Raw genomic sequence first — 27,722 nt, forward strand, 5'->3', positions numbered from 1 at the left:
GAGAAAATGCCACTTCCTATTGCAGTCCGGATCCCGCGTGCGGAACTCTTCGTGTCACTCTAGTCTACTTATCTCTGTTACTCCCCGCCTGCGCTGACGCATGCGCAGCGGTTACGGCTACCACTGCGCGTGCGCACCTGCCAGTGAAGAAACGCCGCGTGTGCCTGCGGCGCTGGGGCTGCCGGGGAGGTGCTCCTAGATGGCTAACCGCTACACACACACACGCGCATATGTACACGTATACACTGCACGTGTGGACCTGCCCCTAGACTTCTAAGCACCAGGCACACGCGGGCACGCGTGCTGTGTTCACGGACCTGCTCCTGAACTGCTATTGAGTACAATGGACTCGCCTCCGAACAGAGCTGCCAGGACTGGGCTCTGAGGCTGCCGTGCCACCCACACCTTCCTGGGAGCAGGCCCCATTGAGTATAATGGGCCTTACTTCCGAGCAAGTGCGCGAGGTCGGCTGTCGACTCCCGCCTCCCTCTGGGACCAGCCCTCTTTGTGCGCATGCGCGCCCTTGTGTGCGCCTGCCGGGCTTCGCACCGCGCGCGTGCGCAGTGACGTCTGGACCGTGCGACGTCCCCTCCCGTGGCGCGTGTGCAGTGGCGTCCGGGCCGAGGCAGGCGTAGTGCGAGCGGTGGCGATGGCGGCGCTCGGTGCGGGCGTCGCGGGCCCATGAGGCGGCCCTGCCGCTCCCCCCGCGCGCCACCGCAGCCCCGCCCCTGCCGCGGGAGCCCGCGAGCCGGCCATGGCGGGCGTCTTCGACATCGACCTGGACCAGCCCGAGGAGGCCGCCTCGGACGAGGAGCTGGAGGAGGGCGTGAGTGGGGCGGGCGGCGGGGCGGCTGTGCTGGGCACGTCTCCTCGGAAGTCTCCCTCAGACCCGGCGGGGCTCCCTCCCGGGCGAGCGCGGTGGGCCTGCAGCCCGAGAGCCCAGTCCACGCCGTCTCCTCAGAAGCAAGTCCCGTCGTGCTCAGCGGGGCTCCCTCCCAGGAAGGCGCGCGCAGAGGACCGCAGCCTTGTGCTGGTTCTCCTGCGCCTGCTGGCCTGGGCACAGGGGCCTCCTCAGCCTCGGGTGCCTGCTGCAGCCTGCTCCAGGCTGGCAGGGCTGGGGCTGAGCTGCCCCGGCACAGGGAGCAGAGCCAAGCCTAGGCACGTCTACTCAGAAGTAAGCCCCATTATCGTCAGTGGGGCTTACTCCCAGGTAAGCGTGGGTAGGATTGCAGCCTTTGAATACCCATAGGCAGGGCAGGCTGTGCAGGTCAGCTGCTGTCAGGCAGATACAGGGCTGTGTCTCCAGTCCCCTTGTTATGCGATTAGATTGTTGAACGACCATCCAATTCCTTTGTTGTGTAAACAGCAGACATTCTGACACGTGGGGTGCTGGAGACTGAGGGCTTCTTCTTTGCCTTAAGAGCACCTTTTTTGCTGTGTAAATAGACTGTGGGAGATCTGATTGCCTCACTAAGAGCTCCTTTTTTTGTCTCGACTACATTCCTGTATGCACCCCTTGCCTTAAGTCCTTGCCTTAAGTATGGATACACCAGTGGTTCTCCAACTGTGGGTCCCTGTCAACCCAACTTTTGGTGGTTTGTAAAACTGACAGGGCACATTCTGGGCTATGTGCATCAAGGGTTAAACAACCTGCTACAGGGGGGGGGGAGCACTGCTGCCCAATCACCTATAGCCACAGAGACTAGAGCAGCTGGTAAAGTGAAAGTTTTTTTATGTGGGTACTGATGCTTAAAACTTTGAGAACTACTAAAGTATACAGTAGTTGGACTTGCTTCTAAGTGCGTTTGATTGTGGCGGGAGCTTTGTTGCTCTAGAGCAGGGCTGTCCAAAGTTTTTGGCAGGAGGGCCACATCATCTCTCTGACACTGCGTGGGGGGGGGGCTGGGAAAGAAAGAATTAATTTACATTTAAAGTTTGAATAAATTTACATAAGTTTACATAAATGAATATATTAAAGATGAACTTATATGAATGAATGAAGGTCTTGCAATAGCTCAAGGCCTATAAAAGGCCTTGCACAAAGCAAGGCTGGCCTTTCTTTTGCTGCTACAACTGCATCACAGACGTGAAACAGCAAGCAGTGGAGGAAGCCCTAATGTCACAGCTCACGCAAAAAGGTCAAACAGTTGCCTTCACGCTGAGAGCAGTTGTGTCCGGCCAGTGCTGGCTGCAACAAATCTCTGGAGGGCCAGAGCTCATTGGAGACTGGGGCTCCCTGAGGGCCGCATTGAGAGGCCTCAGGGGCTGTATGTGGCCCTAGGGCCGGGGTATGTGACTCTAGAGCAGGGGTGCCCTGGGGCTACTTGCGGCCCTCAAGTAGTCCTCAGTCTCCAATGAGCCTCTGGCCCTCTGGAGATTTGTTGGAGCCCACACTGGGCCTACGCAACTGCTCTCAGCGAGAGGGCGATTGTTTGACCTCTCATGTGGGTTGTGGGATGAGGGCTTCCTCCACTGCTTGCTGTTTCACGTCTGTGATGCAGTTGCGGCAGCAAGGGAAAGGCCAGCTTTGCTTTGTGCAAGGCCTTTAATAGGCCTTGAGCTATTGCAAGACCTTCATTCGTTCATATAAGTTCATTCTTAATATATTCATTTTTGAAAACTTATGTAAATTTATTCAAATTTTAAATGTAAATTAATTCTTTTTTTTCCTGGCCCCCAACACAGTGTCAGAGAGATGTTGTGGCCCTCCTGCCAAAAACTTTGGACACTCCTGCTCTAGAGCAGGGGTGCCCAAACCTCAGCCCTGGGGCCATATGCAGCCCTTGAAGCCTCTCAGTGCAACCCTCAGGGAGTTTTCAGTCTTCAGTGAGCCTCTGGCCCTCCAGAGATTTGTTGGAGCCTGCACTGTGCATGAGGGTAATTGTTTGACCTCTCGCAAGAGCTGTGGGATGAGAGCTTCCTCCACTGCTTGTTGTTTCACATCTGTGATGCAGTAGTGGCAGCAAAGGAAAGGCCAGCCTTGCTTTGTGCTAGGCCTTTTATAGGCCTTGAGCTATTGCAAGACCTTCATTCATTCATATAAGTTCATCTTTAATATATTTGTTTATTTAAACTTATGTAAATATATTCAAATTTTAAATGTAAATTAATTCTTTTTTTCCCCTGGCCCCTGACACAGTGTCAGAGAGATGATTTGTCCCTCCTGCCAAAAACTTTGGGCACCCCTGCTCTAGAGCCCATTTTATTATATGCTTGAAGGGTTATTCTCTTGTATGCTGTGCACCTGATGAAGTAGGTTCTATAGCCCAAGGAAACCTTATGCTGCAATAAATGCTTAAATGCTGTCATTAAGGCGCCAGGAGATTCTGCTGCCTTATTTTTAAGCATTTTTTGGCTGCAGCCTGTGGAATTTATTAGGGATGTTGAAATACTTTTCTAAAGTAAAGCAATGAGCTTGTTAATACTCAATCTTAATAGAGTAGTGGGAGCAACCCAGAAGTTTTGTGGATATCCTATGTACTTGTACATAGTTAAAGTTCTAGTCATGCCTTTTCTTGAAATTGGCTGCTTTTAATTTTTGTGGGGCTTCGTTTTTGGCATGGTTAAGATGTCACCCTATAGGTAGCTAAGCAAGTCTAGTTTTGCTTGTTAGTATATATTTTTCAGGTCTTTAGTGAAAATGTATTTGATTGATTTTTGAAATGAACTGTAATGAATTGTATCCTTAAAAAGTTTGTCATCACTGAGCAGCATTTTAATCACGAAGAGTCATCATGACTAACTTAAGTTGGATTAATTTACTTGGATTTTTGCTGATCAAATGGTACATGGACACCATATTGCCTGTCTTGACTGGAGTTGAGAGTAGCTTATATAGTACTCCTATTCCACCTTGAAATTTTAAAATGCCTTGGGTTCTCAGGCTGCTCCAGAATAGTGGCATCCTTGGAACAGTGAGAATGACCTCACTTAACCCAAGTGAATGTTAAGAGGCTGTTTCACTAATCTTGGGAATGTCTCTATCTCAGTGGTGAATTCATTTTACTTATTAAAATATTTTTACCCTGGCTTTCCCTTGCCAACGCAAATGCCCAATGCATAAAATATTCATGAAAACATAAAGTATATGAACATAAAATATATTGGAAAAAAATGAGGGTCTTCAGAGTCAGTTTAGCAATATAACCAGGAGTGAAACAATATAACAGCATCTGTGGAAAAGCAAAAGGAGCAAGAAATAATATACAGTGTGAAGTTATAGGAGGCCCAATACATAAATTAAATGCTTAACCAAATGTGTTTAGCCCTAGCTGAAAGAGAAGGGATAAATTCCCTGGGAGGGGCCATATCTGTTGTACTCACCCTGAATCACATGCCTTGCATATGCAGGTATAATCTAATTATCCACTGATTTTTCACCCATGGTTTATCTCAATGTGAAGACAAGGGCTTTTAACATAGAAAACAAGTCATTTAACAATAGCCTCCTTTGTGTGGGAGAGGTCAATTGACAGACAATCCATCAATCATTCTCTTTCCAGGTACTTAGAACAGTTTCATTCCCAGGCAAGCAACCCCTCCCTTCCCCCTGAAAGAATGCAAATCATTCTTGCAAGAATGGCCCTCTGGTGAAGGGAGGGGTCCCTGCTTCAAAGTGAAGCCATTCTAAGCTTCTGGACAGAATTATTGATTCTGCTGCCTGAGGGGCTGCCTCATGTTTCTGTTATGCATTACAAAGGACCGCAAGGCTATTTTTAAATTGCTGAGCAAAGGGACATTTAATGCAATAACCTATAGAAGTCACCAGTTCAATTCCTGTCATCATCAGTGTTGTTAAAAGACCTTGTCTCTTAGACTGTGCATTGGGGTTTTGAATTAGTGTGTTATCTACAAAAGATAAAATATCTTCTGTTAAGTGTGCCATTATAAACTCAGATTTGCCTTGAGTCTGTAAGTACTGCCCTGAGTTTGTAAATAAAAATCCTACTGCTTTTTGAGGCTGCTCTTTATCCTTCCACTGTTGCATAAGTTTGCTTTGTTCTCATTATTCTTTCTTGTTAATGTGCATGTTTCAGCTATTGTAGATTCATGTATTCTGTCTGTGCATTGTAGCAGAGCTTTTCATACTTGGTCATAATGAGCCTTTCCTGTGTTAGGATTAAATAGGTTTTCAACTTCTAAGAGCTGACATACTTGGCCAACTTGTTTGGCAGTTGCTACTCCCCCAATGTACACACAGTTTATTGCTGTTTGGGAGTGAATGCATATTCAAGCACTACTTTTAGTTCTTGGTAATAGTTAATGGTGCAAATATGTGTAAAACATAAGAGCCACAAGATTTTCTAGGATAAGAAGAGTATCATAAGTAAAAAATTTATGCCTTAGAATTGACCCTGAAAGCATGGGTTGATTTATACACAGGTCAATACAGTGAATAAAGCTTCTAAGAGCAGCTACCAAGTGAGGAGATGGGGGTGGAACCAGACTGGGAAGCAGAACATAGGGTGGTGGAAGGGAAAGGAGCAATTTTACTTACCAGTAATTGTAACGGAAAGCAGACAAAAAACAATAGCCATTTTAGCTTCTCCATGCAGGAAGAGTGAAGATGCTTATGGAAACTGTAGTCTGTATGAGGGCTGCTGCTATGGAAGTGCAGCATTGTACTCTTCATAATGCCTACAACTGTCTTAAGCACCTTCATCTTCCTTCCTGTTTGGAGAAGCATGTAAAGTATCTCCTTTTTTCCTTTTTGCTGCTGCCTTAGAACAATTCCTGGTAAGTCAGTTTCAAAGAATTTTGCACACCCCTAAGTTCCCCCCCCCCGACTTATCCAAGGGTCAGAAAATTCCGTGATTCGTGGCTCAAAACCTGTCCTTGTCTGTGGATTGATTTATATGGGAGTATCTATGGTAATTTATTTGGAATGCCTGAATTTATTTATTCTTGACAGTGGTAATAATTGTACTGCCTGGGAGAATGTTATATTGCTAGTGTAAGAGCTAGCATGATATGCACAATAGCATGGTAATCTTTTTTGTGATTAGGGAGCCCTGAGAACCATTGTATTGGACTCCCAGAAAATATGAGTCTGGCTTTTTATGTTGGTGATGGAGCATATGGCAGACTTAATCATTGGAGGCAGTTCTATAATCCACAAATGGAGGGACAAAGAATATTAAACATTTTTTAATATTAAACAATGTTTTTTTAATGGAAGAGCATTCATTTACTTGAACCACTGTCTGGAGTGGTACAGTCCAAACACAGTTCATCAACTGCTGTTTGTGAGAATTAGGCTTTACATGTGATACCTTTCTGTAAATATCAGAAGTGAACATTAGGAAACTGAACAAGTTTTGAAAACGTTTGAGAGGACCTTGCAAATGATTCCATTTTTATATACTTTATGCAAAACTTTGGATATTGGTTCCTGATGTTGCCTAGGCTTTTACTCTATAGCCTGGTGTAGACATAGCATTTTCCAATATCTTAACCGTGATTAAGAGACTGGGCACACCCTGTATGCTTGCACACTCCCTTTCCTTTTCAGCATTTGCAGTGACACGCATTATCAAGGCTGAAACCTGAGTTTGAAGTTAACTGTTTAACTGTCATCTTGGTGTAGATGTAATGCCACACCATGGTTAAGCTTGGGATGGGGGGCACATTGGGTACTCCTAACCTTGTAACAGAATGTCCTGGAAATGTTTATATTGAAGGGAGAAACATGAGTCAGTAAAATAAATGATGAGCAGCCCAATCCTATGCTGCGCGAAGCGTGGGGCTGCAGAGGCACTGAAAATGGCTGTTGCAGCATCCTAAGCACTAACCAGGCAGTGCTGGCGGCACCTCCGGAGAAGGGGACTTTCATCCCCTTCCCCTGGGTATGGCAAGTAGCCGTGCAATGGGGCTCTTTATTCTGTGGCAACCCTTGGGTCACCGTAGAATCAAGAGCCTCTGTGTCGGGTGGTGGACCTGACAGAGGCTCAGGTTCCACCTCCCTCCCCGCACGTCCCCACCTACCTCTCTGCGGCTCAGTGCGGTCAGAGCACTGGTGATCTACTGGTGCTGGGCCTCACAAACATGCTTTACTGTTTAGGATTGGGGCCTAAGATATAGCAAAACAGGCCTGTGTGAGGCATATGTTGTATAAACTTGACAGTGAAAGTTGTCAGTGTGTGCACTGCTATAAATTCTTAATGCTGTGGGTCCTGGTGTTTTTACACTGAGTACTCATTTTTTGGAGTAAAGGCTTGTAACTGCAGACTTCATGCAAAATTGGTAACAGTGCAGTCAGTTAAAGAGCACTGACTCCCTGCACTGCTATTTGAAGGATCAGTAACTCTTCTATAGAATTCTGTGGATGTTCCCCCAAAACCCTGTGAACGAATTACTATGTTTCGTCACTAACTATGCTTACGTAGGCAACCTTGCAATGCTGTTGGTCTTCAGTATTGAGTTAATGTTTAATCTGAAACTTGTCACATTTTCTAAACCACACCTGTTTACAATGATGTAATGACTCTTTTTTTTAATGTTCATTTTAGGGTCACTTGAGTGAAAGCATGGACCATGGAGGAGTTGGCCCTTATGAACTGTAAGTTAAATGAGAATTCAGTTCATATAATGGTAGAATGGCTGAAGATAGGGGGACAATATCATCTTTTTTCAGTCAGTGCACAGGTTGCTGTTCCTGCTTTAGGATAACTTATTGTTACTATAGTGTTAATGGACGGATACAAACCATCCAGTCTTGTAGAAGTATTTGAAAAATATTTTTTTTCTGATAAACTGTTCCAATCATTTCTATGACTATTTTGCTCTAGCAATACAGCTTTTATTTTCTACCGGAAGACTGCTTTAAGCAGATGCTGGAGAGTGCCAAGCCAGGTCGTCTTGAGAGTACAGTCATCTCTCCTCCCCCCCCCCTTAATTTCAGTTACTCCCTTTTTCATCATGAAACTTGAGGTGGCATACATGGGGTTCACAGGCAGTTTGCTGCCCAAGCTGTAACCAGATCAAGGCTTGTTTTGCTCCGGCAGGGTGTCTATGTCACGTATTCTTTGAGCATCTCCATATACTCTCCGTTAGTTGTTGGGTGGATGAATGGAGAAAAAGCATGGTATTTAGTAACCTGAATTTAACCATCAGCTACTGATCTCCCTGGTATAATATTTTGCTTGTTGAAAACCGTAGGCATATCTAAACAAGCAAAAAATCCTGATTTAAATACATTGCCTTGATCTAGCAGGACTCATTCACGCATGAAAACAGACATCCAAGATGGGTTATATGACACAAAATGATTATGTTTTGGGGGAACAGAAATCTATACCTGGGGGGTTGGGCTTGAGCTTCAAAGTTCTGAAAGTCTCTCCTTTCTCCCCTTGTCCATATGTAATGATCTTTCCCATTCTTTTCTGTCAGTGTTGTCTTTTGATGGTACCCTCATCTGAATCCTTTCCTCTGTCTTCCCCCAAACAACCATTGGCTGTATTGGAGTGGGCAGTGCTGATCTGCTATATTTGGGCAGCCTGTTTGTGTGTACAAGGGTGTTTGACTTCGTACAAGTTAGACATATGCTGTGATGTTAATAGTTTCAGTTGCCTGATTAAAAAAAAAACTACTTAATTTCTGAAAGAAATTGTATGGTTTTTTTAAATGTTTCTTCTTGCATAGAACAATTCAACCTATCTAGCATTTGTGTTGCTGCACCTATGTGACCCCATTGTTCTATTCCAGCCCAAAATGTTTTCCCAGTTACTGAAAATGGCTAGGTCTAATCTCCGTGTGCATAGCACACTGGCCCAAGTTGGTATTTTTCTGATGCAAGCAAAATATCTTCAGATGGTAGTACTCAGGAATACTTATACTTGATCAATATAATTTAATATTCATTATTGGTTGTTTTAGTAAATGCTCCTTGTGAATGTTAACTTTTTGCAGGTGAAGTGGAAACCAAAATAGGGTAATGTGTGTTGTTGGGTTCGCTCTTGATATGCAGATCTAGTTTGTATTAAACTTGTCTTAGATTTTCAACAAGTCATTCCATTTTTTCTGATGTGACAGCATTCACCCATCCCTCTTATTGGGCATCTAATGGGAAGGCCGTGAGCTCTAAAGGATAGTTTGTGCTTATTTGCACTTTTAGACTGTCCTAATTTTATTTTCTTGTAGTGGTATGGAGCATTGTGAAAAATTTGAGATTTCAGAAACGAGTGTGAACAGAGGCCCAGAAAAGATACGCCCAGAGTGCTTTGAGTTGTTACGTGTTCTTGGAAAAGGTGGCTATGGGAAGGTAAGAAACCTTGAACCTTTCATTCCTTATGCGCAACTTCATGCATGCTTTTGAGAGAGTGCAGGTCCTTCCTCAGTGTTTTCCCTTACAGCTGCAGGCAGGAGGCACAGCATCTCCCAACTGTTGCTTTTCCTCTGTTCCGAAATACTCCTGTGAACTGTGGAGTATAAGGAACATGATAAGGAGAATGTGGAAATATTCAGACTGGGACAGTCATTTGCAGTTGGTTATTCATGATGTGCATATAGAGAAGTTCAACGCTTGCCCTTTTGTCTCATCCTACAGTTGATAGTGGCTAGAACATCTTGTTAAGTCTAAACATAACTCTTATTAGTTAAGCTAATACAAACTCTTTATGTTAAGTAATATAAACCTGGGACCATGTTGAGAGTACTTCTGGCTTATATTATTTAATGAGTGACTTACTGTACTTGTGATAGACATTCAGCAAAGAGGCTCCCAGAGCAACTCATATTAAAGCCAGCTTGAAACTGAACAGTTCAGTTTTGCCACTCATTGGTATTAGAAATATTTAAAATGTTATCCATTGCAGTGAATTTACCATTAACATGAATTCCCATTTTTAAAAAATTGTTATACAGGTTTTTCAAGTCCGAAAAGTTACGGGAGCAAATACTGGAAAGATTTTTGCTATGAAAGTACTTAAAAAGGTGAGTTTTCTTCTGGTGTTATTTAAAAACAAACTTCCTTTGGAAAATTTGTCAGTCATTTTTCAGATGATTGAGAAGTTCTTTATTGGTTTATATACCAGGGAGGCCCCGTATCTGTGGAACCCATATCCATGGTTTCAGTTATCTGTGGATCAGAGACCCTCCATTACCGTTTGTTCTCAGTTAATAAAAAGCTTGTCTTGTTTTTACATTTGCAGGAATGCGAGGATCCAGCAAGCAGAAGTCCTGATAGAGGGAGAGACTGCCAGAACGTCAGCATGATGTTCCAAGCTGCTTCCTGTGTCTATTCAGGCAGTTTCTCCCTCTGTGGTGCCTTCTGCTTAACCAATTATCGAGTTCCCCTTTAAGGGGAGTTGCCCCATACCCTTTTCAGTGATATGTTCAAGCTTAGGTAGCTAAAAAGCCTTCTTGCTTTTCATGTTGTTTAAAGGAGAACATGACAGTCGGGCAAGTGGAAGGCGCCATAGAAGGAGACTGCACAGTAGCAGTCGCCCCTCTGTGCTTGCATGATCATTGCAACAGCCGCTTGCTCCCTGCTGCTGCCTCCTCCTCCTTCACCTCCTGTCTCTTTGAGAGATGGTGAGATGGATGGATAGAAGGGTTTGCAGCTCCTTCTTGTAGCCTCTCCCTAGCATTGAGAGAGGTGCTTAAAGGAAGGAGCACAAGGGAGTAGGGGAGCCCCCATCCATAACCTCCTTCCCCCACTCGACTTTTCTACCCTCCCGCTGACTGCAAGGGCAAGAGAGGTGCCCAAAGCAGAGCTTCTCACTCTACACTTCAGCCGTATTAAAGGGGACTTTTTTTCTTTCTCCTTCCTGTTCCCACCTTTGTTGCTCTCTGAGCTGGCACGAGTGGGAAAAGCTGCATACCAGAAGCAAAGGTTGCCTGGCTGGAGGGCTTGTGAAGAAGGGGGAGTTGCAGAGCAGCTACAAAAAATAGAAGGCTGAAGATGGTGATCTATGCTTGAATAGATCACTAAAAGCCTTGCTTTTACAGAAGAGAAGTGCAACACAGGAGAGGAAAAAAGAGGAGAAAACAAAACAAAAACAGGGAGGTGCAAAGAGGAAATATAGCTGACGGAGATCTAAGTAGCCCTGTAGGGTTGGGTATTAATTAAGGGTAAGGGAAAAAAATCCCCTTACCCTCAGGACACCTCCAACCAGCTCCCAGCTAGTGCTGGATACAGCGCAGGCCATGTAGCCTGGCTGCGCCAGCAGTAGTTGTGATCAAGCTGCCTGTTAGATAGTCATACTATTGGATTTTTTAATATATTATCTCAATATAGCAAAGTAACTAACTCTTTGACTTTTTAAAAAATCAACAAAGGCATAGAACCCTTGAAATGTTAATTATTGCAGGCGTAGTCTAACCAAGGTAAGCTACAGTCCCATTGATTTCAAAATGGGAGATATCTAATCACTTGGTGAGCTCTTCTGGATCATGCCCTTTGTCATTAATTAACTTGTAACAAAGAATACAAAAGAAGAGCAAGAAAGAAAAATGAGGAGTGGTGGTGAGCAGAGGAGAAACTGTGAAGTCTAGATAATTGATAGACTAAGAGCGCAATCCTAACCAACTTTCCAGCACTGAGGTAAGGGCAATTCGACTCTGAGGTAAGAAAACAAACATTGCCTTATCTTGAGGAGGCCTCTGTGACTGTTACACAACTGCAGGATGCAGCACATGCCTCACTGGCACAGTTATTCCAGTGCAGGAAACTTGGTTAGGATTGTGCCGTAAATGATAAAATAATAGGAAGAGGCCAGGCAGTATATTCTTGCTATGCCCTAGTGAAGTGATCCACAAACTTTGTATAAAGACTTCTCTTTTATTGAGTGTGTATCTCTGTATGATACTTACGATATAAGTAATATCTAAACCATGGCTTGATTGTAACAAGTGTGCTTTAGGTACATATCCTCCCTCCCTCTATTCTCCTTGCATGCTCAGATTTCTTCCCTAACTTCCTGGTATGCAGCAAACCCACTTCAGGCCATATTTTTGGTCAGTTTTCTTCAGCTTGCAGAGAACCAAAGAGGGAGAGTGAGTCAAGGCATAGTCCCAATTCAAACAGCATTTGAGCATTAAATGCGAACTCAACCATTGTGCCTTAGCTCTCATTGATACCCACAGCTATTGATATGTTTGTTTTGAGGGAGGGTAAAAATTTGTTGTGGACTCTTATGATTTGATAGTGGGAGTCTTTAATTATTGAAAAATCTGTTTTTTAGGCAATGATTGTAAGAAACGCAAAAGATACAGCTCACACAAAAGCAGAGCGGAACATCTTGGAAGAAGTCAAGCATCCGTTCATCGTTGATCTGATTTATGCCTTTCAGACTGGTGGAAAACTCTACCTCATTCTTGAGTATCTCAGTGGTAAGAATGTAACTGATAGTCAAAATGCGGATTTTGGTATTGTAGCCTGCAGAACCAGTGTCTTTCAATGGCTTCTGATAGAATCAACACAAGATCGTGGCTGCCCCAGAGAACAAACACAGCAAACTGTTACGAACGCACTCACTGACTCCAGATTCTTTTGGAGTGGCTAGCCCAGTCTGTTTTGCATGTTTGCTTAGCAGTGCAACTGATTTCTAAGCCATCTTTCTTCTCCCTTCATTGCAGGAGGAGAACTGTTCATGCAGTTAGAAAGAGAGGGGATATTTATGGAAGACACAGCCTGGTAAGAGAAATGAGCTGCACTCTTCAAAACTGTGAGACTGGCTCAAGATGAGAACTTCCATGGCCAGTTTTAGGACTTGATTGCGTGGGATATTATGTGACCTGAAGACTCTGTCGGTGCAAGAAGGGGTTGAATGGAGTGAGGGAGAGTATTATTGCTGTACAAAAGATTTCAGGCCACCTTTTAAGAAAAAACATAGCTATTAGAGCACAGGCCTTTGTAGGCAAGGGGGAAGGCCCTGCAAGTGTGTGTTCCTGACAGTGCATCCTGCACTGTTAAGCCTATAGTGCTCGAGTATCTGTGATTTCCAGATACTTACCAAATTGTTCTGCAAACCCAGTTACTGGATCTGCACCATGTAGGTCTTGTACACATTCGTATTTATAAAGACAACGGTTTAGCTGGTCCTCTTTAGCACATTAAGAACTAATGGAACCGGGCTGCTGATAGTTGTCCAATGACTTAGAAAGGATCTGAAAAGATGGTGCTTGAGTCATGATTGGTAGGCAGTCATGTAGTGGTGGGCAGACTTTAGTCTTGCAATATCTGCTTTGCTTTTGACTTGTGTCCCAAGGTCCACCATTGTAACAAAATAGCGGCTGAGGGGGCAGAGTCAAGTTTCTACTGCATCTAATGAATCATACAGTACGTTAACCTGCATATGCAAGTGTAAATCTTCATTTGTTTTACTGCAGATCAGTTATTCTAGCACAGAAGTTTAAAACTGTTTTGCAGAGCAGCAAACCAGTTATTACTCATGGCATATAGGTGAGGAACCTGAGACTGAGAGATGTGATTAGCACAAGGTCTTCCAGGGCAAAGAATTTTGGTTTTTATTTGCTGTTTTAAGGAACAGCAAGTTATATGCAGAATATATATTCAAGTGGTGCCTTGGTATCTGTGAGGGATTCGTTCCCGAACCCCCACAGATTCAGAAACCCATGGATAATCCGTCCACACATCTCCCCACCTTCTGTTCTCCGAATGTGACCAAAGCTGTGCTCTGGTCACGCTTGGAGGACAGCAGATAGGGAGATCCACAGGTTCAGGACCTGCATTGAGGTAAAACCATTCGTCCCGAATCTGCGGCTAAAGAGGCCCCACCTGTACTGCATCATGCTGTGTAAACTACCACAGACACCTGCCTATAAGTCACTCTCACAGATAAGTCAAGGGCAGGTTTTGAGTAAAAAAATTCATGGAATTTTCTATGACCCTCGGATAAGTTGGGGTTTAAACTTGGGGGGGGGGGGTCTGAATATAGTTTTGACTGATTTTACCAGAGGCCAGATCCTGAAAAATAACTTACCACTAATTGTTACCTAAGAACTGTATAGTCTCTAATATTTTAAAAACATAGTAAAAGATCATAAGATACATTTTTATTCTTTTTAAATTCTGATCTTCACCACCTTTTTGTAAACACTTTCCGTGCACTGTAAACAACATACCAGTAGAACAGTGGTTCCCAACCTGGGGTTCATGTACTCCCAAGGGCACTCAACAGGACCTTTAGGGGTACTTGAAAAAGAATGGCAGAAAAAGGCAGGTCCTGCTCCAGAATGCTTTACAGGGCCAGCAAGGCAGGAAGGAAGGTAGCTAGTTGGCTGTGAAAGCCCCACCAATAGCTAGTTTTTGGTCATCAATTCATATTTGAATCAGTGATTGAAAACCAGCACAGTAAAAAAGCTGAAACATAATGTGGAAAGTGATCAATCACCCAGAATTTCTCAGCAACTTCTGGTGCAAAACAGTGCAAAGGCAGAGTCTTCTGTTCTTCAAACAGATAAAAAGAGAAAACACTGTGATAAATACATGAAGTCTGGGCTTTCATAGAGAGGAGATGAGGGCTTGTATTATTAATTACAAACATTTTGCTAATATGAAGGGTACAATTTTTGGAAATGGGCTGCCAAGGGATATGCAAGTGAAAAAGGTTGGGAACCACTGCAGGAGATCCATGAATCAAATCCACCTTTAAGGTGTCTGGTGTGTTCAGCCAGAAACTCTACATAAAACATACAACCCATAACAAATAACTGAGAGTGTGCAATTCAATTCACAGCAGAAAGATGCAGCTGCATATATTTGCAACCTTTTTACTCAGAAGTAGACCCACTGCTTTCCATGAGTGTTATTCTTAAGTGATGGTGCATTGAATTGTAGCCTGGGACTTTGCTTCAAATGGAAAAGAGGATCCCATCCTGGTGTTGAAAAAAACAGATCTCTGCTAAATGCAAGCCTTTGCAAAACAAAACCAGGCTGCAACAGCATTTGCAAAATGGAACAGAGGAGAATAAAAGGTTAACTTTGGCTGGAATTTCCCAGCAAAGTTACTATAGAAACTAATCTTTGCATTGCTTCTAATTGAGCAAGAAAGGAAACTTTTCAGAGTTGAAAAGCTCTGCCCTCTGACTGAGCCAGAGATAAGTCGAAGTGATAATTGGAGCTTGATTATTTGGCAAAAATTTGAATAGTTTTTGTTGTAATATGGTATATAAATATTCTTAATTCTAGATCCCCAGGGGAATACAGGGTTTGAGTCATTTGGTTAATATCTTGAGTCCATGATTCAAAATGAATTTAAGCCATTTCTGCTCATCGTTGCATATACACAACAAGGACCAAATGTGTACACCTGTGGGTTGGGCGAAAATGGGTTAACCATGACTTGTGCTATTCATGGTTTGATGTGATGATTGAATTGACCACATTTGTGGCCTTTGGACCTTGGAGTGCTAAATGGGCAGAGTGAAAGTGAGCAAGTAACTTTAAACCATGGTTTGCAGGATTCTGTTTGAAACCTCAAACAGATGGTTTGGGTTCTGTGTCACAATTAGTGCATGCTGTGGTTTGGTGCAATATCTGAAGTGATCCACAGAGTTATTGTACTGAGAAGTTCTATGAAACTATTAGTGTTTAACAGTGCAAGTCTTTGCTTTGCAGTTTCTACTTGGCTGAAATCTCAATGGCTTTAGGGCACCTGCATCAGAAAGGGATCATCTACCGAGATTTGAAGCCAGAAAATATCATGCTCAATCATCAAGGTTAGGAAAGAAACCATCTGCTTCCTTGCAAGTGTAATCAATACTTTGCGTTCCCCCTCCCCCGTTTTTGCCTTTTTTCCTTATTTTGGGGCACTTCTAACTCCCTGGAAGCTCTTGTGAAGGTCCAGCCATCATTGCCGCTGGAAAATCTTCTGGCAGATTCTTGTCCTTTGTTTGGAAACTCTGTTGTGCACTAGCCACATTTATTTGTGGATTGGAAAAATTACTGCTTGCCTTGAGGAGCTAGTCTGCCTAGAGATGGACCTGCCTGCCAATTGGACAGCAAGCCTGTCTGTCCAGGTAGTGTGTTTGGGGGGAAGAATCCAGGTGGGTTCCATTCCTCCAGTCAGGTAACTTGATGATGTAATTAAACCTGCTCGGTACAACTGTTTGCACCTTTACAAAGGCAGTTGCTTATTTATTCTGCTGTGCATTTGGAGTCATGTTTGAATCTTGTTTTGGGTGGTTTCTTACTTTTTAACCATCCTGGGGCTCTTAAGCTGGAAAGTGTGCGGTAAAGTGTATAAACATGTCATCATGTTGTGCTCCTAGATACTGCTTGTTGGAATGACATGCTTCTCTCTCTCTCTCACTTTCTTCCCCCACCTTTCCTTATAGGCCATGTTAAGCTTACTGATTTTGGACTGTGTAAAGAATCCATTCACGATGGAACTGTGACGCATACATTCTGTGGAACAATAGAATACATGTGAGCCCACATGATGAAACAGAAAAATATTACTCTGGTCTGGGGGTAATAGCTAAATTTTACCTTTTTAAAAACTTGATGGCTCAATATTCAGATTTTTTGCCAATTCTTAGGTGTTTCTTAGCCAATCCTTAGGTGTTTCTGGATTCAATTTTTATGAATATTTGAGTTGAGAATGCCTAATAGGGGTCAATCAACATTATCTATGTTTGAAAAGGAATGGAGTAAATGTTGAGAGAATATCTTAAAGGGGCATATGTGAATTGGTCTAAAACGGGTGCCCAAACCCCGGCCCTGGGGCCACTTGTGGCCCTCAAGGCCTCTCAATGCGGCCCTCAGGAAACCCCCAGTCTCCAATGAGCCTCTGGCCCTCCAGAGATTTGTTGAAGCCCGCACTGGCCCGACGCAACTGCTCTCAAAGTGAGGGCGACTGTTTGACCTCTCATGTGAGTTGTGGGATGAGGACTCGCTCCACTGCTTGTTGTTTCACATCTGTGATGCAGTAGTGGCAGCAAAGGAAAGGCCAGCCTTGCTTTGTGCAAGTCCTTTTATAGGCCTTGAGCTATTGCAAGACCTTCATTCATTCATATAAATTCATCTTTAATATATTCATTTATGAAAACTTATGTAAATTTATTTAAATTTTAAATGTAAATTAATTCTCCCCCCCCCGGCCCCCGACACCATGTCAGAGAGACGATGTGGCCCTCCTGCCAAAAACTTTGGGTGCCCCTGGTCTAAAAGCTACTTAGCCTGCCCTCAAAAATAGCTTCTAGTTTACTTGCCTGCATGTTCCTGTGTTAATCATTTGTGGATTTTTGATGACTTGGTATCCTGTTGTTGACCTTATGCCAGTGTACATAGTCTACTCGATAAGAATTCTGATGTTAGAAATTTGGAGTCATTGGATCTTCATTGCAAGGTTGCAGCAGGTAAATATGTGCTGCGCACTTTGTGATCTGTGTATAACAGAGATAGTTGTGAGACATTTGGCAACCCATGATGCAAACCACTGTGTAATTTGAAAATTTGACTTGGCCTAATTTTGTAATATTTTGATACATCTCATGATATCAAAAAATCAGACCAAGTCAGGGTCATAAAATGGCTCTTGATCCACAGGTCATAATGTGGAACACATGTTTAAGAGATGCAAACTTACAGTTTTACATGCAGTTCCAGCAACTCAGGATTCTGAAATTGAGCATTTCTAGTGAGTAGATTGTCCCCCCCCCCAAACTTTCCTTCTCTTTTCCAGGATATGTTGAACCAAGGTCATGTTGGCACTAGGTCAACTTTATATTGTATTGGGACAGGCTGATGTTAGCCACAGATCCATATAAAACAACTTCAGCTTGCAAAAACCACTTTGTTTAGTCTCCTGCAGGCAGTCTTACTCATGTGAGGGGCTATTTTCAAGCCTGGTTTTTAACACTGTTTACCAGGGTATTAAGCAGTGTCTGTGGTGTTGCTACATTATCAGTATACTGTTGAGAGCACATTAAAGCTGGGTATTTATCTGTATCTATAACACTTCCATACGTTACTTTTTTGTTCTTGATTTTTGTCCTTTTAGGGCCCCTGAAATCTTGATGAGGAGTGGGCACAACCGTGCTGTGGACTGGTGGAGTTTGGGGGCATTAATGTATGACATGCTGACTGGAGCAGTAGGTGCACACTTAAAAACTGCATGTGTTTTTTATTTCATGCCACTAGAGAGAATTGCATTAATTCATTTTGCTCTGCTTGGAACTATATATGCCTATTGTTAGGGATTCATAGCTGGTACCAGAACCTAGCAGCTGCCAGTGATTCCTATGAATGAAAGTTTTGAAAGACTTGCCAAGCAGACTATTGGTGTTGTAGGTTTAGGGAAGCTTAGCAGTATTTGAATGCTGATTAGTCTTTCCTTGTGTCCTGGGAGCAAGATCTTCTCTCCTATTATAGCTCACAACGATGATGGAAGTGACATGAACAGGGTGTTCTTAGTTGGATCAAGATGTGTTGGGGATGAGGAGTGGGCAGGACTGTAGGTCTCTCACTCACTCAAAATCCTGGAGCTGTTTGTTAATGGTGAAGTAAGTCCACAGCAGTTTCTCAGTTCTTACTCTTGGACTGAGGAACAACATGTTACCAGAGACACCTGGGTGCTGCTGAAAACAGCGTTCCCATATCTCTGCCACCTCTTCTCTCATGGTAGTACATAGTTAAAAGAACATGTGCTGATAATACATTGCATTTTCTCATCTGTGTTCCACTTTATTGGCAGGTACATAGACCTGACCAGAACTATCATGTGAGCACTGAGGTTCAAAGGGGATTTACACTTGAATCTCCTAGATACCAACTTAGTGCTGCTTTTATTGTCTTGAGGCCCAAGAATTGAACTATCACCAAAAGTTGTACAGTAGGGAACTTTTTATAATGGCCATGCTCAGAAATTTGGGTTTATTGTAATGCGTGCTTTATAAAAAGCAAAACAAAGCTTTGAAGCTGACTTTATTTTTAATCTTATTGTATATGTAAATATCCTTATGTTGCCTTCTCCCCGCCCCCATCTCTTTGTCTCCTGCTTTGCAATCTTGTTCTTCAGCCCCCGTTCACTGGGGAGAACCGAAAGAAAACTATTGACAAGATTCTCAAGTGTAAACTCAATTTGCCTCCCTACCTCACACAAGAAGCCAGAGATCTGCTTAAAAAGGTAAGAATCTAATCTGCTTAAAAAACAATGAATACATTGCTTGTTTGCTATAAATATCTTAGCCATGTATGTTCCTGTTTTCATTGTTAATTCTGACTCTGGAGCACTACCTCTAGAATTCCTCAGCCTCAAGATACATAAAGAGTAAAATTACCTTTCTTGCTTTTATTGCTCTTTCAAGTACTGAAAACAGTGAATTTTGTTTTATAGGAACAAAGTTCAGTGTATGGCTGTTTGGGTTTGATGTTTTATTTTGAATAATTGGTGTGTTCCTGATAGATTTGTTTTTGTTTCTTTAATAAGCCTGACAGGAAAAAAAAACAGGGCAAAAAAGGAAATACCTGCAGTATATTTTGTTAGTGAGCCTGTTAGTAAATAAGGGACTTGGGCTAAACCAGTGGGGGTTGCCCTGTAGAAAGATTTTTGCTAACAGGACTGAGGAATACCTAGCCCCAGTGTTTGGAGAACAGCTGCAGTCAGTAGACGGCACTGGACTACAGGGACAATATTCTGGTTCAGTATAAGGTGGTTCAGTGGTACTCAAACATTTCTGGCTAGTGGCTCCCTTGACCCTGTGGCTGTTGGCCATGACTCCCCATCATGTTCCTGAGGGCTGGAAGTGACATCATTAAACAGGAAGTGGCCAGAAATATTAACTATTTTAAATATAATATTATAATATTATATTTATTATAATATATTAAATATATAACTATATTTATATTAATTATATCAATCATATCATTAATTAAATGCAGATCTTAAAAATATATTATTAATACACAGCAATATACATACTTTATAAATGATCAGCTGCTGATCACTGTTGGAGACAGGATGCTGGAGTAGGTAGATTTTGTCTGGTCCAGGAGGACTCATTTTTTAAAACTTTGTAAGCATAACAATAGAATTGTTTTATCAAATGAACTTTGTGAACAACCAGTCTGACCAACATTACACACACACACCTGTGGACCCCAATCCAACTAGTCATTTCTCCCTTTCTCCTTGGATAGGATTGAACCCTTTATTAATTTAATGAAATTAAATTTTTCCAGCAGCTGGTGGGGAAAACAAAAATAGACCATGAAATATTATGACCAGAGCTGATAAGGGTTTGGTTAGGAAGCTGATTTGTCTCCTATACTAGGAGATGCACAGCTCAAGCCTATGCATGTCTACTCAGAAGTAAGTCCCATTAGAGTCAATGGGGCTTACTTCCAGGAAAGTGTGGATAGGATTGGGCTGGCAATCACTTCATCAGTGGCTGATAAGTATTCCCTTCAAATAGCAAGATTCATCACTTTAAAAATACAGCCTTTCCTCTTCAGTCAAACAACAAGATTCATAAATCACTTTAAAAACAGTATCCTTTTTTTGCTCCTGGCCAAGTAAAGTGTGTGCTTGTCTCTCCTCTCCCCTTTTGCCAACTGCATGGAAGCAACTTTAAGAGTCCTGATGACTGGTAAAATAGGAAGCATTTTATTTGGGGAGGGGGAGGAAAGTGGGAAGGTTTGGAGATCGAAAGGGGGGAGTGGAAATGGGAGGGGGTTGAAAAGAGAGATTTCACTTTGATGAGAAGGGATCCCAGGCTGGGAACTAGGAACCAACCAGACAAGGATCAGTGAGGGTTAAGGACTGCAAGCTGAGCATACTCAGTACTTGCCAGATGGGGGTTGGAGTCTGAAGAGCTTTGGAAACAACATGCAGCAAATACAGAAGGCGGCAGCCTCGGAGTGGAGGGAGAAGAGGGCGGGGCAGCAGCAGCAGTCACTCTTCGCAGCTGAGCAACTCCTCTATGAGTTCCTGGAGCCGCCCTAAAGAGCCGCGCCTCACAGTTTGAATAACACTGAGGTAGCTCCTTGCATCCAATACAGTATTCCTTTCTTGAATAATTCGTACATTCCTAACTTAATGTTTCTCTTTTCTAAGCTGCTAAAGAGAAATGCTGCCTCACGTCTAGGAGCTGGTTCTGGAGATGCTGGAGAAGTTCAGGTATATTTTGCTGGTTGATCTTGTTGAAATGGGACATTAGGAAAGACTTTCCAAAACATTCAAGGGAAGTCATTTCATGCTGTGGACATTGTTAGATCCAGAGAGGTGGTTAGATAACAATTTGAGGGACTTGTGTAATGTCTACATTATATTACCAGTTGGATTGGCTTCAAACCAGTTAACTGTCCTGTGTTTCTCCAGTAAACTTGGAGAAACTGTAGATGTTTATGCACTTTGAGAATTCCAGGTCTCTATTCACAGAAGTTGGTTCATTGGTTCAGCATGTTTGAATCTGTTGACTCTTCCTTGAGAGCAACCTGGTTTGGTTCTTCAGATAACAAAATGTATGCTCTGTGCCATCTTAGAATTATTCTGAGATGGTGTGGAAAATATTTTTGGTCATAAGAAGGTGCATGTGGTCAACCAGATGCCTCTAGGAAGTGCAGAAGACTTGTGGGCAAATAGCTCTTTTGCTTCCTAAAAACTGATATTCAGAGGTATGCTGGTTGTCTTGAAGGTTGTGCTGGCCCAATGAACTATCCTCTGTGCACTGAGGTTTCTCTTTCTCATTGTTACTCTTGGTGCCCTTTCATTTTTCCTACTTCTGGGATGACACAGTGTGGTTACCACAGAGGGAGGGAAGGGAAGCATAACAACTAAACCTGTTTGTAAGTATTGGTACCGGTTTGCCAAATACATTTACTTGTAAGGAAGTCCTGCTTATTTCAATAGAACTTGTTTCCAGGTAAGTGGGCCTTAAACCAAAGCTTGAATAACTGAAAAGGAGCTCTTACAATTTTTTTCCCTGTAATTTTGTGCTTCTCTTGATATTCTAAGTCTTCTTTAGCACAGCTGACAGACTGCTTCACTTTGTATTCTAGGAACGAACAAGAAGCTGCAATTCTTAAATGTTTGCCTGCCTGGGTTGGGGTATTGACTGCTCTAATGATCTTTCTTAGGCTCATCCTTTCTTCAGACACATCAACTGGGAAGAGCTGCTAGCTCGAAAGGTGGAGCCCCCATTTAAACCATTATTGGTACGTGTTAGTAATTCTTCCCTGTGGTTTTGGATTGTAACATTTATTTTTAAATGTAACAAGCAGTGGGTTAAGATGAAAGTTTCGCTTCTAAAAAAGGCAGTGGTACTGTTGTACTGCTGGGTGCTCTTATTTCCCCTCCATCGCAGCAGGATAAAATTCCATAGTTCTCCAAGCATAAAGTGGGTAACTTAAAGCTTTCCATGACATCAGAGCATCTTAATCAGTGCTTGGGGAGCTTACAAATAGGCTTGTCCACTGTACAACATTATTGTTTTGCATGAGAATATCAACTACTTTCATATAATAGTATGTAACTGTAGCAGGGTTTGGGAATGGAAGATAAGGGAGTTATCCAGTATAGTATTCTTTCAAGATATGGGCAGTTACTTCTCAAAAAAAAACACCCCTTCACTTTGAAGTCTTGGCTTTTAAAGCACTTTGTTTAAAACTTATGTTCTGTTTTTTTGATCTGTGATTCTCTTTCCTTCCTGCCTTGCCTTTATTTCCTAGTGTACTTGTCCATAGGAGCCTTTCCTCTTGCATTCCTCTAGGGTTTTCCTCATGTAGAACACTCCTCCATCCTGAAGTTTGGTTCCTCACTTGCTACTCAAGGCTTTTCGGTTGATAATCTGTAACACACAATCCTTAATCCATTCTGTTTTTGCAAAGCAATCCGAAGAGGATGTGAGCCAGTTTGATGCAAAGTTTACACGTCAGACTCCTGTTGATAGCCCTGATGATTCAACTCTCAGTGAAAGTGCCAACCAGGTCTTCTTGGTAAGTGAATATGGGACAAGGTACTGGATTGTCCAAAAATTGGCAGAATCCTAGTCCCTTGTCCTACAGTTTGCAGTGCATGCCTGTTCCATAATGCAAATTCTTGAACAACCTGTAAGAAAGAAGTTGCCTGTCTTCGCCAGCCCTGCTTTCTGAAAGCTAGTCTTTTTCTGAATCTCCCTATGCCTGCTTGGTAAACTTAAATACATGTCAGATTGCTAGCCTTCTGTTCTTCCTACTTAGTGCAGGCTAGCAGTAGCTGCTATAGAGACTAGTAGTTATTGATAGACCCTTCTGCGTACTCAGTTTTTAAAGCCGCATAAGCTTCAGAGTTCTCACCGGTTAGAACCCTGCAACTTTTCCTGCAGTGGTTGTAACATGTAGCCAGGTTTCTAGGCATCCTGCTTTGATTGTTTTCTCTGAGCAGGGGGGTTGATTCCCTGCTGCCTTCCCGTGGAATACAGCCTCTGGACAGCAGCCAGAGCACACCGGCTGGCCAAGGGGCTGCTTCAGGACGCAGCGCTGCCTCCCCCCCCTCACTGCAGGCTTGCAGGAGCAGCAGGCAGAGGTGGCAGGCAGGCAGACTACTGCCACAAGCCATATACACCAAGCCCAGGAATGCTTACATTCCTTAACAGTGTCACATCTTGGAGGAAACTGATCTGCTACAGTAGCTGTTTGGTTTGCGGATCCAGATTACCATGAAGGAGTGTAGAGTGGCTCAGCCACAGAGCTGTGGGACCACAGCTGCTGTAGAAATCAGTTTTGGTGTACACAGGACACTCTCCATTCTAGTGTGAGTCTAATACAATGATAACTAATCTCCTGCAATGATTTTCTATATTTGAAAGATTTTAAAGAGACTTAGGAGTGTGTTTGGTTTTCCATGTTACTGTATCTAGCTGCCAATGCCGGGGAGACAGGTAGACCTTAGCTCTGCATTGAGAAGACTGGTATACCTGGGTTCCAAAGACTATTCCAGCTGTTGCCACTTTCCCCCTGCCTGTTTTGCCCACATTCTGGCCACTCCCATTGCCACACACCCCTTTGGGAAGGGGCCTAAAAGCAACTTTGTTACCTCCTGATAAAATAAAACTCTGTCCCTGGTCCAGAGTTAAGTACATGCTTTGCATGCAGGAAGTCCCAGATCAGATCCCTGATATTTCCAGTTGAGAGTCTCAGGTAGTAGGGCTGGGAAGTGTCTTTTGAGAGCCACTGGTGGTGGGAGTCGGCAAGAATGGACCAGCAGCCTGATAGTACAGTATGTGTTTTTTAGTTCCTGTTGGTAACACAACTGGGGTGTGTTTGGGATAGGTTTTTGGGGGGTTATGGTGGTTCTGACCTCAAGTTTTAGTTCTGTCTAAAAACCCAAGTATTTTTGTTTGTTAATATTTTCCTATGTAGGGTTTTACATATGTGGCTCCATCTGTACTTGAAAGCGTAAAAGAGAAGTTTTCCTTTGAACCAAAAATCCGATCACCTCGCAGATTCATTGGCAGCCCACGGACACCAGTCAGGTATCTTTGTGGTTGTTCTGCTTAGTGAGTAGCAGCAAAATGTCTCTCATCACTGCTGTAAGTCAGGATCTTTCCCTTGGCAGCTCTTAATGTACCTTTGTGCAACTTGTGTTTAGTGTGTCTTGCTGCTTGCAGTTGTGGAGGAGGGGGCCTGGAAGTCTGCCGGATAAAACACATTATGGGTATATGCTGAATATTCTGTTGACTTTCCAACACAGTTTTTTTCAGACTGCTGATTGCAAGCTTTGATGCTGCCAAAGAGAAAATTAATATATTGTGTCTCCCTTGCCCTTGTACATCAGGCACCCCAGAATTTCAGCTCATTCAGAATGGAAGGGTTCTAAAAAATTGATGTTGGAAACATGACCTTAGTGAAGGAAAAATGAGAAACAAATCTGTTGTTAATAACAATAATACCAATGTAGTCTAGTGATGTCTGCTTATCTGTAGTTATGTGATGAACCGTCTTTAGTGATGAACTATCTTTAGTTCAAAAGATTATGGTATCCTGAGCTGCCATCCAGGGTTGTGGTCAGACTTACTGGCAGATTGAAGTGACACGTTCCGAGCCCATGGGAACAAACAACTTCTGAAGCGGAGGTGGGGGGAATATCATTTTTGAATGCTCTGAGGTTCTAGCCCAGCTGCTTCCTTTTGTGCTGATTTTCTATGCATGGTGGGAAGGTTCCCCTACCAAAACAGGGGGGCATTTTAAAAAAAGTGATTTCCCCCACCTGTGTTCCAAAGTGTTACATCTCATCCCATTCTTCTGCATATATAGATCAGACCTTACAATGTGACTTAAGTGCTTTAAACAGTTTAAAACAATATATAAATGCTGGGTATTTGTTTTATATGAAATTGTTTTCAGAAGTGATCCATCTGAGAATGTGGAGGGACTGTAGCTCAGTGGCAGAGCACCTGCTTTGCCTGCAGAAGGTCCCAGGATCAGTCCTCCTGGTCTTGAAATCCTGGATTGCTGTTGCTGTACACTATACTGACCTAGATGGACCAATAGTCTGATAGTATAAGGCAGCTTCCTATGTTCCTAGGAGGAACACTTACAAATGGGAAACTGAGGCTGAAAGCAACTTGCTTGAGGCCACTCATAGAGAGCTCATGATTGACCTGTTCCAAGTGCTTGATGTACTACACCCTGCTGAATTTCTTTTGAGAGTAGCTTTGAGTAGGAAATAGCTCCAAAGGCAGAAAAAGGAGCCAGAATTAAAACCTGTCAAGCCTGATACTTCTGTTCATTAGTTCAAAAGAAACTTCGTTTGTTATGTCAAACTCTTTTAATTGAAATGTTTTGTCTTTAAAGCCCTGTCAAGTTCTCCCATGGGGACTTCTGGGGACGAGGTACTTCTGCTAGTGTGGCAAACACTCAGGCATCTGTTGAGTACCCAATGGAGACAGGTGGGATAGAACAAATGGACGTGACAGTATGTGGAGAGGCCTCTGCTCCGCTTCCGATCCGGCAACCAAACACTGGGCCATACAAAAAACAAGCCTTCCCCATGATTTCCAAACGACCAGAGCACTTGCGCATGAATCTATGACAAAATTGATGGCAATCATTTACAAACCTGCTTGGATGGCAGAAGGACGCAGGAACGGACCTTTGCAGGCAGCCCCCACCACACCCCTCCCCATCACACTGAAATATGAGGGCTCTTGTGGCTTCTTTCTCAGAGTGACAGTATCAAAGCAGACCGTTACACAAAATGGACTGGGAAAGAAGAGCAAAAAAAACCCATGAATTTCACCCCTCCTGCGCTGAATCAATGGTGCATAAAGAAAGAACTTGAGCAAAATGGTATTGTGTAACTCTAGGTGCAACAGCTAACAGGTTTGCAGTGTGGCATCCTCTTCGCTCTATATCAAGGATTTTTCAGGTTGATCGCTTGAAGCTGACAGTATTGAGGGTAAGGGTGTTCTACAGGCCTTGTTTTTGTCAGAGTTGGCCTGTTTCACTGGGCGGCATGCACAGTGCCTCCTCTGGTGCGTGCATCGGAGGATTAATTCGCATGCAAGCTTATCTGGATGACTTCCTGCCGTTTTGTGGAATTTGGAGATCCAAGACAAACTTAACCATTAGTGTTCCATGTGCAAAAACAATCCAAGTGATTTTTTTAAAAAATATATATTTTTCAAATAATTTTTTTCCTTTTTCAAGTTGGCTCATTATGGAAAATATCCCAGACTTGAAAAAAACAGGATTATTGGTTTGATGCAACCAACTATAACAAAAAAAAAGCAACAAATGTCTGTGTTCGTAACGAAAAATGATGTAGTTTTAAAAAAAGCATCACTGTTAATTATGTTGTTGAGATGGCGGTTAAAGGGAGAATTCACCCTACCTGCCCCTTGAAATGCCTCTCTTGCTACAAAAAATGGATCCGATCAGGTGGCTGTCTGTGCTTAAACTTCAACTGATGTGGAAGCCATGGGATCTGATCCAGTGCCTCTGGTGGCTCACGTGGCTCTCTCTACCAGCCTAGAGCTCTGTGTGCATTGAATCCCACAGAGCTCTTGGCTGCTGCCATGGGTTTATAGTACTGTCCTGCATTTCATTATTTTAAGCAGAAACCTGCTGGTGAAAGCTTCATCCATTAGGTTTTATGCTGGCATATGATTTGTCCAAAACATTAGAACATGTTTGGATTGTTTAAACCCTCCAGGGGTCATGAAACTCATTGGAAAAAGGCGCACCTGGGTAGTGATCAGATTGCTACAGCAGACTGTATTGATTTTTATTTTTACAATTATGCTGGTTTTGCAGCTAAGTGATAATCCATGGAGTGATGGTTTTATCCCACCTTTGCTCCGTGGCTCATTTCCATGATGAATTACAATAACTTGTTTTCCTGTGCTGGGGCAATCCATCTGCGATTTGTATTTAAAACAAAACCAAGTATTAAGATGGCCTTCAATGAATGTCTTCCAGAGAACTTTTGCAGCTTAATTTTAGGAAATGTTCAAAAGGTTTACTATTTATGTTTCTGCGATTGTTATTGAAAAAATCTGTACAAATGACTTTACAGGTACAAAGAATTAAATAAAGGTATCTTTACCTTAACTTAAATACTTCCTGCCTTAAAAAAGCATTTCCATGGACATAGCTGACAAAAAGGTTAATAATGGACTGCAGAGCTTTATGCTAGCATAGAGTATGTGTGAATGGGTGTGCAAGGTCATTCGTGTACTTGTGTACAAGTCCTGGTGATTCTTTTTCTTGCTTGTTGCCTAATATGTTCTTCTGTCTGAAAATTCTGCTACTGTGGGAATATTATTCTTTGGTT

General features: G+C 42.8%; 1 protein-coding gene across 2 annotated transcripts; it reads left to right on the forward strand.

The window, feature by feature from the left end:
- The first annotated feature begins 630 nt into the window (after positions 1-630).
- Positions 631-27,722, forward strand: RPS6KB1 (ribosomal protein S6 kinase B1). Of its 2 annotated transcripts, none has more exons than XM_066634979.1 (15): positions 631-826; positions 7,509-7,558; positions 9,139-9,259; positions 9,862-9,930; positions 12,183-12,330; positions 12,577-12,634; positions 15,581-15,681; positions 16,300-16,390; positions 17,967-18,057; positions 18,984-19,091; positions 21,024-21,086; positions 22,046-22,123; positions 22,796-22,903; positions 24,308-24,420; positions 25,742-27,722. In XM_066634979.1, exons 1-15 carry the CDS (start codon positions 755-757, stop codon positions 25,977-25,979), a joined length of 1,509 nt encoding a protein of 502 aa, XP_066491076.1. In that variant the 5' UTR covers positions 631-754; the 3' UTR covers positions 25,980-27,722. The 2 variants fall into 2 exon arrangements, with proteins under 2 accessions (XP_066491076.1, XP_066491077.1); XM_066634980.1 differs by lacking the exon at positions 631-826 and adding an exon at positions 1,162-1,210.

Source organism: Tiliqua scincoides, chromosome 8 (genome assembly GCF_035046505.1).
Source record: "Tiliqua scincoides isolate rTilSci1 chromosome 8, rTilSci1.hap2, whole genome shotgun sequence".
In the NCBI taxonomy this organism is placed as follows: domain Eukaryota; kingdom Metazoa; phylum Chordata; class Lepidosauria; order Squamata; family Scincidae; genus Tiliqua; species Tiliqua scincoides.

Coding starts and splice junctions, on each gene's coding strand:
- RPS6KB1 (XM_066634979.1), top strand. CDS start 755: ATGGCGGGCGTCTTCGACATCGACCTGGACCAGCCCGAGGAGGCCGCC. Junction 9,260..9,861: donor GAAAAGGTGGCTATGGGAAG/GTAAGAAACCTT, acceptor ATTGTTATACAG/GTTTTTCAAGTCCGAAAAGT. Junction 12,635..15,580: donor TTTATGGAAGACACAGCCTG/GTAAGAGAAATG, acceptor TTTGCTTTGCAG/TTTCTACTTGGCTGAAATCT.